At 46.1% G+C, this 15,398-nt stretch overlaps 1 protein-coding gene across 1 annotated transcript in view; it reads right to left on the reverse strand.

Annotated features, from left to right (window-relative positions):
* SLC49A4 (solute carrier family 49 member 4) overlaps positions 1-13,143 on the reverse strand; it is a 29,311-nt gene extending 16,168 nt beyond the window's left edge. The window contains exon 1 of the mRNA XM_075181165.1: positions 12,761-13,143. Within this exon, the coding sequence (XP_075037266.1) occupies positions 12,761-13,031 (271 nt within the window). The 5' untranslated portion in view covers positions 13,032-13,143. The remainder of the gene's footprint in view (positions 1-12,760) is intronic.
* Between the last annotated feature and the right edge of the window lie 2,255 nt (positions 13,144-15,398).

Genomic DNA, 15,398 nt, shown 5'->3' on the forward strand with positions numbered 1-15,398 from the left:
TCTACATAAAGAGAAGCACATGGGAATGTCATATGACAACAGAAAGTAGGGCAGGCAGTGTAGTACAGTGCTGGGTCAGCCCCCGAGGAGATCCATTAACTCACGTTATAAACCTTTCATATACTCCATACAGGCTCCAGTAATGACACTCACTGAGAGTTTTCTACAGCAGATTTCTTTAGCCAATCTCTTGTCCTAACTCTCGGCAAGACTGAAACTGTAGGAAAGTTACCTGCAGACCTCATCAAAAGATCGTGTAATCAGAATAAGTGTTCATAATACATTTAATCGCTGACCAGTTTTACCAATAAACATTTCTTGTAGATGGGTATCGATAACTTAAACACCCCAACATTTAGGGGGCTGGTTTTCATCGTCTCCTACAGTTATGCTGCAACATCCATCTGCCCGGATGGGCTTTGTCACCCGGGCTGTAGGTGGAAGACGGATGAAGGGATGTTCTTAGTTTATCGGTTAATGACCACTACTACTGGTGCCACCAGACACTCGCCAACAGTGTAATAACTGTAGGAGAATTCCACTGTCCAAACCAGGCTCCTTCGTGGCATCTAGAATCTTACTTCTAGGTAGCTGGCGTAGCTGCTACAGCACCTCTTTGCTGCAGGCTGGCAACTGCCTCCTGACCGCTTACTATGGGTCAGAACTGCTGGGTACTGGAAAAGAGCATTGGCACAGACACTGGGTTCGACACAGGACAGATGGGGAACAGATTAGAGTGTAAGCTCTTGTCTGTTGGTCACAGGATACAGCAGGTAATCAAGGTCAGCAGATTCTTCAAGCAGTGATGTTTATTGTGCAAGAATCCTGACAGGGACCTTTACACACAAGTTGGAGGTACTAGGGATCATTCAGATGTACAGATGGTCAAACAGGGCTCTTTATACACTGCCCCCGACACATTGGCAGGGGGGTAATCCAGCCCCCTGATCCTAGATTGCAACACAAACTGAGACATTCCATTTAATATTTAGCATCAGGATGTAATATGTTCTCTACATTTGCATTTAATGCAATTAAAACTTAAGATTCACATCAATCTGTGATTCCCTAAATTACTAGCTGTTACATTATTCAGCTAGGTTTCCTATCTCTCAAAGACACAGGATGAAAGGCCCCCTCCTGTACATTCAGGTTAAAAAGATTTAATTAGCATGGATCTTCCTTTAAACAAAACATTCCCAGAAATCAATATATTGCCAAAACAAAAACTGGTACCTTTGCAATGATATACATTGGCGCACTTGCACTACTAATTAAAATACATTTCTACAATAAGTTATTTGTAGATGACCCAGCCACTGTCCCAACAAACTCACCGGCCATATAAGCTGAAATCCTCCTCCCTACCTGTTCAAATGAATACATTAAAGACATACACCAAGAGGTTACTCCACTGCCTGGTGCGTGAGACACTAAGGGACCAGGGTAACACCAAAACACAGACAAAAGAAGATCTCTAATGAACTATGGTGTTTATACAATAAAAGATCTCATTGTATAAAGTCCCTTAGAGCCAGTAAACACCAGATTATTATGGACTGGCCATTACATTAACAGCAGCAGAATGATCACAGAACCTATACATGGTGTTTCTGAAGCGCTTTATTACTGCAGTAGAACAGCCACAGCTCAGGTTAGAAAAATAAAATATAATTAATCCCCAATTGACTTCTACACTAAAAGAAATCGGAAGATAGCCAGTGAGCGCACAGGACGCGCAAAGGACCTTTAACCTGCGCAGAATGAATACAGGGTTGCCATGGTAACCAACGATGCTCCCATTAGTGACGTCTCCCCAATACTTGTGTGTCCAACATAGGCAAAATACAGGGCCCAGAATAATTTAACCATTTTTGAGCCATTTAAGATGGTAGCTGACATCCCAGTGAAATATGCAAAACAGCTTAAAGTACAGGAAGCAGCTCCGTCGTGGTGCTCCACCCTTACACTGCGGCCAGTATACACAGCAGCGGCATAGATTCTACTAATATCCGAAACCGGGCAGCAGGGAGGCAGCACCATCTCCCACAGGACAGCCCACACATGAGTGATGGTGGAAGACGCCATCTCATTCCAGAATATCCCATAGATGCTCAGATCACATCTGGTGACTGCTGAACAACATCAATGCCACGCTCATCAAACCACTGGGTGACCACATGAGCTGTGTGGATGGGGGCACAGCCATCCTGGAAGACATGCTGCATTATGGGGTGAAGATTATCACTATGTACCATTATCAGGTGATTAGCACTGACCTTTCCTCCCAAATCCTACCAGGAAATCGCACCCCACACCACTGAACCCATATCACCGTTCTCCACTGCTCAGTAATCCGCTGCCTGCGCTCTGCACCACTGAACTCTCACGTGCTCTGATCAGATGAGGATGTTCTGCTCATCTGACCGCTTCATGAAACTGGTCATTTGTGCCAAAGGTTTAAATTAATTGACCCGCAGTTGCCTCCTGCTTTGCCTTGCACTTTCAATGCACAGATATCACAATCCTGACTTTGCTTTCAATATGCTTGGTGCCCCTCATTAAGCCTGGTCTTTCCATTGTTTTCTACAGCCTGTATGTGTAACTACAGTACATGAGCATTCTAAACCCATGAGAAATTACATGACTGTTCTAGCCGGTCACTGTTCATTTTGAAGGGCCCTGTAGCACGCCTCTTTCCATATATTAATTGGAAAAAAAAAACAAAACAAAACACAGACACACACAGCAGTAGCCCACTAAGGGGGGGTTGCTGCATTTGGCTTCAGATTACATTTGCCTTCAACCATTTGTGGACGCAGGACAGGGAGTTCCATTATAAACATCACTGGAGCAGAGACCGACAGGTCTGAATAAAATCAGACAGGACGTTACAGGTAATTCAGAATAATCCCTCAACAATGACATGTTCCAGCTTTAACCTGCTTGCAAGTCACTTTTTCCCCCAAAATGTACCAGCAGTCCTATTGTTAAAATCATGACCATTACTATTTGTTGGGATGACTTCTACCCCTGCATGATAGATATGCATAATCTATATTCCCTTCTCCATTATTAATTCACAATTTAATAAGTAACAAACTCCTATGCCCCTCTTTCTTCCCCTTAACCTTTTTCTTCCTATGTTTACCCCCCCCCCCAAATAAAAAACAAAAAACATTCATCTTTCGATAAGATTATATACCTACTCTTCTTTTGCAAATTGAGTTTGTCAATATGACACTCATCAAAACGCCTGTGTATGTCATGTTTTGCAAAGCCCAATTAAAAAAAAAAAAAAAAAAGACCCATGACCTGTAGATCATTCTCTGTTCACAACTTTATTAACCTTCCTACACATCAGCCCTGACTAAGAGGCAAAATCTTGAGACACACACAGCTTTCTAGTTACCACTCACACAGATGGCCTGAGTCAAAGGAAAACAAGGCAAAAAAAGTAGTAACTTTGCTCCTGGACAAACCATGTAACAGTGCAAGGGGGGCAAACTAGTTTATTAGCACATAAGTTAAATACTGGCTGTTTTTCATGTAGCACAGATACTTGATAGCTTTATTTTTACACTGAAATTTTAAGTTGATCTAGTACATGCACTACCCCAACTATACATCTGTCCCCACATTTTAAATTTACCCCCCCCCCCCCCCCCCAATGCAACATGGTTTTGCCAGGGTGCAAAGTTACTCATTTTGTCTCAATTTTTTTTTTGCTTTGCTCTCCTTAATGGTTCAGGCCCTGAATTAGTATAACCAGACACTACTACAAGTACCATCCTACCATCAGATCACAGCCTGTTCAATAACTGTTCATCTTGATGCACACCCTTTGTGGCATAAACCAACAGTCATTAAAATACAACCTGTAATTAACTAGTGAGGTCACTCAGTTATGAGGTACTAAGGTATGAGGTACTAAGTGCCTCTTAGCTACATGATGTCACTAGTTCCTACTGAAATCGATAAGCTGAATATTGGATCAGTCAGACTGATATCATTATAAATGTGTGCGTGTTACATTGGATTTATTTCCAGTTGGACAAAGTCCGATATTGTTTTTCTTGTCTGAGACGTGCAGGTTGCTGCATTATCAACAAGCCGACGTTCCACATGACAAGTCACATTAGCACTTGAGCGGGTGACAGCTTTCACAGCCAGCAGATGCCAGGATGTCAGTCCCAGTAGCATGTTGTCAAGAGTACAAGTGTTCGGCGTATGAGGATAGACAGCTCTCTAATTATCTAACCGGCAACCAGTGAGCAACACAAACATTCAGAACATGACATGCTGCTGGGATACTAAAAATATATTTATATTTTCAAGTAAGCAATTACATGGCCCAATATACACGTGACAACACGAGCAGTTCTAGACACGCAGATGGTTTTACAGCTAGGACACAAGTATGCAAAATGCTCAATGAAACTAGAGGGCTGATTACACAGTTTCTTCAAAATCAACCACAAGATTCACCATTGAGCAGAAACATCCACATTTCAAACAGACGCCAGACAGCTGAGCTAACGCAAGACCCATTCAGGATCAGAGGCCAAACTGTTACACATTGCTGGTGATTTATAGGGGTGTTTATTCCTCATGTGTCCGTCCCTCATCACCTCTGTAGATGTGAAGGTTGAGCAAAATCTAAACATCAAAACAAATGAAATGTCTGAACTTAGTTCTATATAGACAGGTTTCTCCCCATATCCTGCTTTGTGTTAGGTCACACGGCTCCTCTCCTTTCTGTACAGACTCTTCCTACTATCAGCCACTCTGCAATATTACTGTGGATTTGTACATACATTACAATGTTATTGGTGACTATACACAGCTCATCCTGGCTCCATATAACTTACACTAATCAGCTATTTATATAGCGCCACTAGTAGCGCTGCGCTGTACAGAGAACTCGCATCAGTCGCTGCCCTACTAGAACTGCTAAACACTAAGCCGCCGTGTTGCACATTCAGATACATTTCTGTGCTATTTAGAATTTGGAGAATATTCAACTAAAGGAACAAACCATGCGGCACTGCAGGGGAGCACGCAGGGAAATTTCTGATGGTTTTTCCCATAGCACACAAATGACAGGAAAATTTATTTGTACACTGCAGTTTAGAGTTGAGCTACCGCACACCCCCTCAATTCTAAATACACATTTTACATTTACACTCTCCTCCCCCCCCCCCCTCCCTTCAATACAACATGGTTTTGCCAAGGAGAAAAACTACATCTTGTAGCTGGATTCATTCCTAACCTTAATGAGGTCCAAAGTCATAATACAGATATTATGTCTATTTTCAGTCAACATTTCTACAAAACAGAAACTGCAGTGACAGACATTCCAATGCTAGAGCCACAACCTTTACTATGACATGTCACCAATCCAGACCACGTAGGCACTCTGCAGACAGCACTGAAGAAAAGGTCATTGTATTCTCCAATGAGGGTCTTATGACATCAGCAGCTGCAGTATCTGGTCACCCCGTTAGCACAGCAGTTACAGGGGCCCTCTGCTCAGACCGGCTGTAGAAACTGATGTTTTGAATAATGTGGTAGCCCAGATGGCATCCAGCTCCCTCCATCAAGCTAACTGATCCACATCAGGGCTCCATCCCCACAACAGCCGTTTCATTCCTCACTGTGCATCTGGCTCAGGTTATTCTGCCCACCACATCTAAATGCATCAAGCTGCAAGTTTCTGGCAGGTTTGAAATGTGGAGATGTTTCCTTTAGCAACCAGATTCTAGTTATTTACTACATTCTACAAAATGATAGCTAGAATCTGATTGGTTGCTATAGGGAACATCAAAAGCCATGAGCACACAGCAGACCTTTAATAGCTTTAAAGCTATTCTCTTCTGAACTTATGTTTCCTATTTCGTCCGTCTTGACCCAATGCTTCTCTCTATATTACACCACCCTCTCTAAAGCTCTCGGCGTTGCAGCCCTAGTTACCTCGCACCATCTCCAATGTTGCAAACCCCATAACAAGCTCTCCAAACAGACTCCCTGCCTACTATAGTGCTACAGAGGAGAAAATCCCACTGATCAGTGCCCTCTCTCGCTAATAGATACTTCAGATCCCTCACCTCCCCTGTCCAACAACCCATGCCACCCATTTGATACTGTTAACCAACTTAGCCACCCTCCCCCTCCCTCATTATTGTGCCACCCACTTTAAAGCCACAAACGACATAATTGATCCTATATCTCCTCCAGTCAGGTCAAACTAACTCCCACCCACATCATCTTCCCCTCCGCCTCAAAAAGCGCTCTTATTCTTCCTCAAGATACCATCTCTTGACCCTACCTTTCTTCCCAACTACCACTCTATTACTCTCCTTTGCCTGCAAACATCTCAAATTGCCCGACTAACCTACTGGCCCACATTCTCTCTTTCCACTGTTACTAGCCACTCTGCGATCTGGCTTCTTCACTCCACTGAAACTACTCTCAAAGTGACCAATGACCTACTTCGTAGCTAAGTTAAAGGGTCACTTCTCCCTGCTCACACTCATTGACCTCTTCGCCCCTTCCGACACTACCTATCATGCTCTACAACCTTCACTTTCTTGACCTTTGCAGTACTCTTGTCCTGGTTCGCCTCGTACCTCTGATGCGCCTTCAGTATCTACTTCTGAGTCATGCTCAAGCCAGGGGCCACTTCTCCCTTTTCATCCTCCTTGACCTCTCTGCAGCCTTTGACACCGTTGACCACCCCCTCCTCCTTCACACCCTCCAGTCTTTCGGCCTCTCCGGCCCAGTCCTGTCCTGGTTCACCTCTTACCTTACTCACCGATCCTTCTCTGTCACCACCTCTGGATCTCTCTCCCCCCCCCCCCCCACCCTTTCTAGTCGGGGTACCTCAGGGCTCTGTTCTGGGACCCTTACTCTTCTCTCTATACACCGCCTCCCTGGGTGAACTCATCAGCTCCTTCGGCTTCAGCTACCTCCTTTATGCTGACGACACTCAACTATACCTCTCCTGATCTCTCTCTCTCCCTCCTCTCTAGAGTGTCCGCCCGCCTCTCAGCCATCTCCTCCTGGATGTCCTCTCGATTCCTCAAACTTAACCTTGCCAAAACTGAGCTCAGTTTTCCTCCCTCTCATACCTCATCCCCTTCTGACCTCTCCATCACTGTCGACAACACCTCTATCTCCCCTGTCCCCCAACTTCGCTGCCTTGGTGTCATCCTCGACTCCTCTCTCTCCTTTGGCCCCCACATCCTCTCTCTTGCTAAATCCTGCCGCTTCCAGCTGCGTAACATCGCTCGCATCCGGCCCTTCCTCTCCCAAGATGCCACCAAATGCCTTATCCACTCTCTGATCATCTCCCGCCTGGACTACTGCAACCTCCTCCTCACTGGCCTCCCCACTCTCATCTCGATCCCCTTCGATCTGTTCTTAATGCTGCCGCTAGGCTTATTTTCCTTTCTCACCGCTCCTCGTCTGTCTCCCCCCTCTCCCTAGCCCTTCACTGGCTCCCATTCCCCTTCAGAATCCTCTTTAAACTCCTCACACTCACCTACAAGGCCCTCGCCAACTCGACTGCGCCCTACATCTCCACCCTCCTCCCCATTCATGCTCCATCCCGCCCTCTCCGTTCTGCCTCTGACCGTCACCTCTCTTCCCCTTTATAACCTCCTCCCACGCGCGTATCCAAGACTTCGCCCGCGCTGCCCCCCTCCACTGGAACAAGCTCCCTCCCTCCATCAGAACTTCCCCTAATCTGTTCAGATTCAAACTAGCCCTAAAAACCCACATTTTTACTTAAAGCCTTTCTGTCTCCCACTTAACTTCCTACCTTATCTTCTGCCTCCGTCCCCCTACTCTCCCTCTCTCCCCTGCGTCTCTCTGTCTGCCCACCCCTCCCCTTAGATTGTACGCTCCTCTGAGCAGGGCCATCTCTCCTCCTGTTTCCACCACTTCTAACTCTGCTCTCCAACTACTTAGCCCTCCTCCTCGAGGGTCCTCCACCCCACGTCCACTATCGCTCCCTCCTGCCCCCTGGGGGTCTCCCTGTCTTCCGCGTCCTCCTTCTTGGGCCCCGTCGTTTGCGGATCCTCCCTCCACCTTCCCCAGCTGTACATTGAGCTTACTGAGTTGCTGTGCTTACTGTTTACTGTACTGTGCTGTCTCCCATTGTATTGTAATCAGTTTGTCTCTGTACGGCGCTGCGGACGCCTTATAAATAAAAATTAATAATAATAATGCTCCTCACCTTTTACTCTGTCAGGGTCCTTCAAGGATCTGCACTTCTCAATCCTACTCATAGGCTTCTTCGACCTCAACTACACCACTTCTATCCTCAAAACACCTAAATCAACCTTTCCTCTCCTGATCTCTCTTCTTCCCTCTTCACCTGAACGTCCCAACGTTACCACAAACGTATGTTAAAAACCAAGCTCATAGCCTGCCCCCCTAGTGATATCACTACCCTTCTCTTCATCTCCCTTACTGATGACATCACTTTCCACCCTGTTCTCCATGCTCATTGCCTTGGGGTCAATATCAACTCCACCTTCATCTTCACACATCCAGTCCCTGTCAGTCTTGTCACCAACCCCTTTTATCACCACCAGAATATGTCCTCATCCATTACATCACCAAAATCTTGGTCCATTCTCATTATCTCCTGCCATATTCTCCTAGCCCACCTTTCCCAGCTACGATCTGTCCAGAAGGCAGTGGCCAGGCTGATCTTCCTCTCGCTCATCCTGTCAACCTGCAAATCGCTTCACTGGATTAAACTTCCCTTCAGAATTCAATTTATGCTGCCAACCTTCATCTCCGAAGACACTTCTGCTCTATACATCTCTAATGCTGTGCCGACAACCCCCTGCTAGTGTCGCCTCTGACCTACAACTTTCCTCCCCTCTTATAACCACCTCTCACTGCTGTGCTGCTCCCCATCTATGGAACACCCTGCCTTATTTTACCTGACACACGCCCAACCTCCAATCTTTAAAGAGCTCTCTCATAACTCACCATTCCATCCTATTATGTGGGGTGACTGTGGGATAATATTGGCACATAAGGCAACTATCTGGGTGAAGTTAGGATATTATTGGTGCACAAGGTGAGACTATTAAGGGGACAGTATAATATTGGGGTTACATGTGTGACTGTAGGACTATATAGTAATATATAATGCATGGAGCACTCACCCTTGGGGTCCATTAGCCACAGGAAGCAGGGCCCTACATTATGTCTGTGTGACAGGATATGATTGAGTGTAAGGTGATACTATCGACTAAGTCCAGGGGTCACTTCTCCTTGCAGCCTTCTTCAACTCTGTGGACCACCCCCGCCTGTTGCAGACCCTTCTCTTTTTTGGCCTCTCTGGCTCAGTCCTTGCTTGGTTCACCTTATACATCACCAACCGTTCCTTCTCTGTATCCATTTGTGGTTCATATCCTTCCCATCTCCCTTCACCCTCCCTGGAGAAGTCCCTCACGGACCGGTCCTCTGCCCTCTATTCTATTCGCTGTACACACCTCCATGGGTGAATTCATCACTTCGTTCAATCTCCAGTATCACCTCTACGCTGATGACATTCAACTCTTCCTGATCTTTTCCCTACTCTTCTATCTCGTGTATCTGACTGCCTTTTTGCCATCTCCTCTTGGACATCCTAACGTTTTTTCCCAAAATCAATATTGACAAAACCGAACTCACCATCTTCCCGACTTCTAGATCATCCCACCTTGACCTCTCTATCACTGTTTACAATACTATTATCTCATCTGTCCTCCAACTGCGTTGCATGGGCGTCACACGACTCCTCGCTCTCCTTTGCCCCCCACATCCAATCCCTTGCCTAATCTTGTCACTTCCAACTATGCAACTTCGCTAGCATACGGCCCTAATGTATTTTCCATATTGTGTGTATTTTCGTATAGGAAAGGTCTTGTTTGGGGTATTGTAACTTTGCAAGAGGAAATCTCCAATTGGGTATATGTGGGGAGGAAGTCTTTTGCTGATAGCAGGAAGTGTTAAGCAAGTCTATTCAATGTGAGCGATCAACATTTGACAGCACAGCAGGGAGCAGTTACCTGTATCCTGGTTAAAGTGAAAGGAAATCTCTGATCAATGTGATTTAGGATATCATAGATTATTGCATATTTTGTTAAATATAAATTTCATTTAAATCCATGTTTGGGGAAACACATTGCTTCCGGATACTAAAAATAACTCAGACTTCAGGGGGCTGGCTTACCCCCTGCGAGGCTGTGTCCAAAACTGTATAAAACAGCACTGGTTTGTACTGAATGTATCATTTTTGTCCCACCTGACCTGATCACTGGTACCTTAAACCAGTGTGGACTGTCGTTGGTAGGACTACTGGAGCTAAACAAAAAAACTTGCTTCAAAGACAACATCTTCCATGCTGAAAATCCTGTGACCTACAGATTAGGTGAGGTTTGGACCCAGCTTTCCAGTACCACCGCTCTGCCTGCTACCCAGCAGCTCTGGCCAGTGTGATAAGTCAGGGGGGATCCATCCACAGCAACCATGATCTATAGGAAGAGGTCAGGGGTACCAGTCCAGGTACATCAGCAAGGGGTAAACTAGTAGCAACAGATAACCAGTAGGAACCTGGATGCCGATAAGGATTCCAGTGGTGGCAGCATCTTAAGCCCCTCCTACTGCAGTTAAAGGGTACATTTGGGATAAAGAAAGGTAACAGTAGCACAGTAAGCCCAGCAGATTCCCAGCAACAGACAGGGTGGCATAGGCAGTCCATCCTGTCACATAGCTATGATTGGAGCTTTTGGTATTACTCATTTTTTGTTTGTGTTATACCACATATTGTCCACTTTTTGTACTCTACACAGCGCTACAGAAATCTTGAGGCACCTTATAAATAAAGATTATTATCAGGGTGACTGTAGGATAATATAGTAATAATATATAATGCAGGGGGCACTCAGCCTTGGTGTCCATCAGCCACATGAACAGGAAGCAGAGCAGGATGTTGGGTGACTGTAGTATAACATTGGGGTGACTGTAGTATAACATTGGGGTCACTCACCCTTGGTGTCCATCAGCCACATGAACAGGAAGCAGAGCAGGATAACATTGGGGTGACCATAGGATAACATTGGGGTGACCATAGGATAACATTGGGGTGACCATAGGATAACATTGGGGTGACCATAGGATAACATTGGGGTGACCATAGGATAACATTGGGGTGACCATAGGATAACATTGGGGTGACGGGGGGGGGGGGGGGTCACTCACCCTTGGTGTCCATCAGCCACATGAACAGGAAGCAGGGCAGGATGTGAGGTGACTGTAGTATAATATTTGGGTGACCATAGGGTAACATTGGGGTGACAGGGGAGGGGGGGGGGTCACTCACCCTTGGTGTCCATCAGCCACATGAACAGGAAGCAGGGCAGGATGTGAGGGGACTGTAGTATAATATTGGGGTTTGTATGTGGGGTGACCATAGGATAACATTGGGGTGACAGTATTTGGGGTCACTCACCCTTGGTGTCCATCAGCCACATGAACAGGAAGCAGGGCAGGATGTGAGGGGACTGTAGTATAATATTGGGGTGACCATAGGATAACATTGGGGTGACAGTATCTGGGGTCACTCACCCTTGGTGTCCATCAGCCACATGAACAGGAAGCAGGGCAGGATGTGAGGGGACTGTAGTATAATATTGGGGTGACCATAGGATAACATTGGGGTGACAGTATCTGGGGTCACTCACCCTTGGTGTCCATCAGCCACATGAACAGGAAGCAGGGCAGGATGTGAGGGGACTGTAGTATAATATTGGGGTGTGTATGTGGGGTGACCATAGGATAACATTGGGGTGACAGTATTTGGGGTCACTCACCCTTGGTGTCCATCAGCCACATGAACAGGAAGCAGGGCAGGATGTGAGGGGACTGTAGTATAATATTGGGGTGTGTATGTGGGGTGACCATAGGATAACATTGGGGTGACAGTATTTGGTGTTACTCACCCTTGGTGTCCATCAGCCACATGAACAGGAAGCAGGGCAGGATGTGAGGGGACTGTAGTATAATATTGGGGTGACCATAGGATAACATTGGGGTGACAGTATTTGGGGTCACTCACCCTTGGTGTCCATCAGCCACATGAACAGGAAGCAGGGCAGGATGTGAGGGGACTGTAGTATAATATTGGGGTGTGTATGTGGGGTGACCATAGGATAACATTGGGGTGACAGTATTTGGGGTCACTCACCCTTGGTGTCCATCAGCCACATGAACAGGAAGCAGGGCAGGATGTGAGGGGACTGTAGTATAATATTGGGGTGTGTATGCGGGGTGACCATAGGATAACATTGGGGTGACCATAGGATAACATTGGGGTCACTCACCCTTGGTGTCCATCAGCCACATGAACAGGAAGCAGGGCAGGATGTGAGGGGACTGTAGTATAATATTGGGGTGTGTATGTGGGGTGACCATAGGATAACATTGGGGTGACAGTATTTGGGGTCACTCACCCTTGGTGTCCATCAGCCACATGAACAGGAAGCAGGGCAGGATGTGAGGGGACTGTAGTATAATATTGGGGTGTGTATGTGGGGTGACCATAGGATAACATTGGGGTGACAGTATTTGGTGTTACTCACCCTTGGTGTCCATCAGCCACATGAACAGGAAGCAGGGCAGGATGTGAGGGGACTGTAGTATAATATTGGGGTGACCATAGGATAACATTGGGGTGACAGTATTTGGGGTCACTCACCCTTGGTGTCCATCAGCCACATGAACAGGAAGCAGGGCAGGAAGCCGATGGGCCCCCACAGGACGAGCAGAGCTATGTCCAGGCTGCTGAAGCCATAGGCGGCCTGGGCCGAGCTCTGGATGGGCCCCCAGGTGTTCCACACCAGCCCCTGCAGGAAGCCGAGCACAGAGAACAGCAGCAGAACCAGCCAGCGCCGCCCGAACACCCGCGGACCCCGCGGCCTAGTCAGTAACCGCCGCCGCTCCTCCGGTCTGCTCCACTCCAGCCCCATGTCCGGGATTCGCCTTCCGCCGCCGGCTCCACTAATCCCGGTCACCGAGCAGCTGGCCGGAAACCACGCGCTCAAAACATCCGCTCCTCAGCCCCGCCCCTACATAAGATCACGTGACCCGGCAAACCCCTCCCCTGCCTGACGTCACCGCCAGCCGCTCGTATGGCCCCGCCCAACATGACGTTAACCAGCCCGCAAACCCCGCCCACTTATTTATTCTGTATAGTGTACTCTGTGCTGTGTGTGCATTATATAGGGGTAATATACTCTGTTTATATTATATAGGGGTAATATACTCTGTGTTTATATTATATAGGGGTAATATACTCTGCACTTTATATTATATAGGGGTAATATACTCTGTGTTTATATTATATAGGGGTAATATACTCTGCACTTTATATTATATAGGGGTAATATACTCTGTGTTTATATTATATAGGGGTAATATACTCTGCACTTTATATTATATAGGGGTAATATACTCTGCACTTTATATTATATAGGGGTAATATACTCTGTACTTTATATTATATAGGGGATAACATACTTTACTGTATTATAGGGGATAATGTATACAGTTGCTGTACTTTATATAGGGATTTGGATAGTTCTAGTTGCACAGATGGGCATTATGTGTTGGGTACTTCTGACTATACTGTGTTCAGCATGGGCAGTTATGTGTTAGGAACTACTGGCTGTAATAACAGGTTGGGGGACTGTAGGTGATATATAACAGGTTGGGGACTGCTGGCTGTATAACAGGTTGGGGACTGCTGGCTGTATAACAGGTTGGGGACTGCTGGCTGTATAACATGTTGGGGACTGTAGGTGATATATAACATGTTGGGGAAAGCTGGCTATATAACATGTTGTGTAATGCTGAACATTATGTATTGGGCATTTCTCACTGTTAAACATATTTGTGATTACTAAGCTGGTCTTGTTTCTGTATTATTCCCCAGAACATACTAAAATATTATTGTTAAAATTCTTGAACTAATAAATCAAGGAAACATTGGTTATAATGATGGGAGAATTTGATTTACTTTTAAAACATGTCACTGAAACATACAAGGAACTGACATGAGAAGGAAGAGGGAAGGGACATTCTTAGTCCTTATCATTTTAGGAGCTGTGGAGTTTGTACCCAATTGTTTCTGTCTCTTTGTAGTCAAGAGAAATCGTCATCCACTTATATCACATGACTCATTATGAAAGCACTCCAGAATAATATGTATCACACCTTAGTAGGAGGATTATGTTGACACCTGTGCATTGAGAGGGGTAATTTGCAAAACAGGTTTATAACTGGATAGTTCTGATGTCAGAAGTCACTGATTATAAAGTATCCAGCACCAAATTGTATAAAATGTATCATATACGGATCTCTTTTATATTACTTTATATTACTTTCTACATGTATCTCCTTATATGTGTAAGATAGAATTATTATTATTATTATTATTATTATTATTAATTTTTATTTATAGGCGCCACAAAGTATCTGTAGCGCCGTACAAGGACAAACAATGGCACAGTACAAGGTGAAACAGCACAGTACAAGTAACAGTAAGCACTATAACTCTGGGGGCTCAGGCACAGCATGAAAGAGAGGGAGGGAGGGGAAAAGTGAGTACAGGCAGGTAACTATGGCCCAAGAGGGTGGGCACGGATGACAGGTTGAGAGTCACTGAGGGGAGCGGAGAGAAGCGAGAGGAGACAGAGGGCAGAGGGACCGAGAGGAGGTGAGCTGAGTAGCTGGAGAGCGCAGTTAAAAGTGATGGAAACAGAAGGTAGGAGAGCCCTGCTCAAAGGAGCGAACAATCTAAAGGGAGGGGAAGACAGACAGACACATGGATGAGACGGAGAGACGGGAGAAACGGAGACGGAGTCGAGGAAGGGGGAGAAGGGAAGAAGGAATGAGAAAGAGAGGTAGCCGACCGGTGGGAGTTTAGGCATGAGACTGGAAGGCTTTAAGGAAAAGGTGGGTTTTTAATGTTCGTTTGAAAGAGGACAGATTAGGGGAAGTTCTGATGGAGCGGGGGAGCTTGTTCCAATGGAGGGGAGCGGCGCGGGAGAAGTGTTGGATACGTGCGTGAGAGGAGGTAATCAGAGGGGAAGAGAGGCGACGATCATTGGACGATCGCAGTGGGCGGGAGGGAGTGTGAATAGAGATAAGGTTAGAGATGTAGGGAGCAGTGGAGTTGGCGAGGGCCTTGTAAGTCAGAGTGAGGAGCTTGAAAAGGATTCTGTAGGGGAAGGGGAGCCAGTGAAGGGCTTGGTAGAGTGGGGAGACAGAGGTGGAACGGCGAGAGAGAAAAATAAGCCTAGCAGTGGCGTTAAGTACAGATCTAAGGGGAGCGA

The sequence above is a fragment of the Mixophyes fleayi genome, chromosome 7 (assembly GCF_038048845.1).
Source record: "Mixophyes fleayi isolate aMixFle1 chromosome 7, aMixFle1.hap1, whole genome shotgun sequence".
In the NCBI taxonomy this organism is placed as follows: Eukaryota; Metazoa; Chordata; class Amphibia; order Anura; family Limnodynastidae; genus Mixophyes; species Mixophyes fleayi.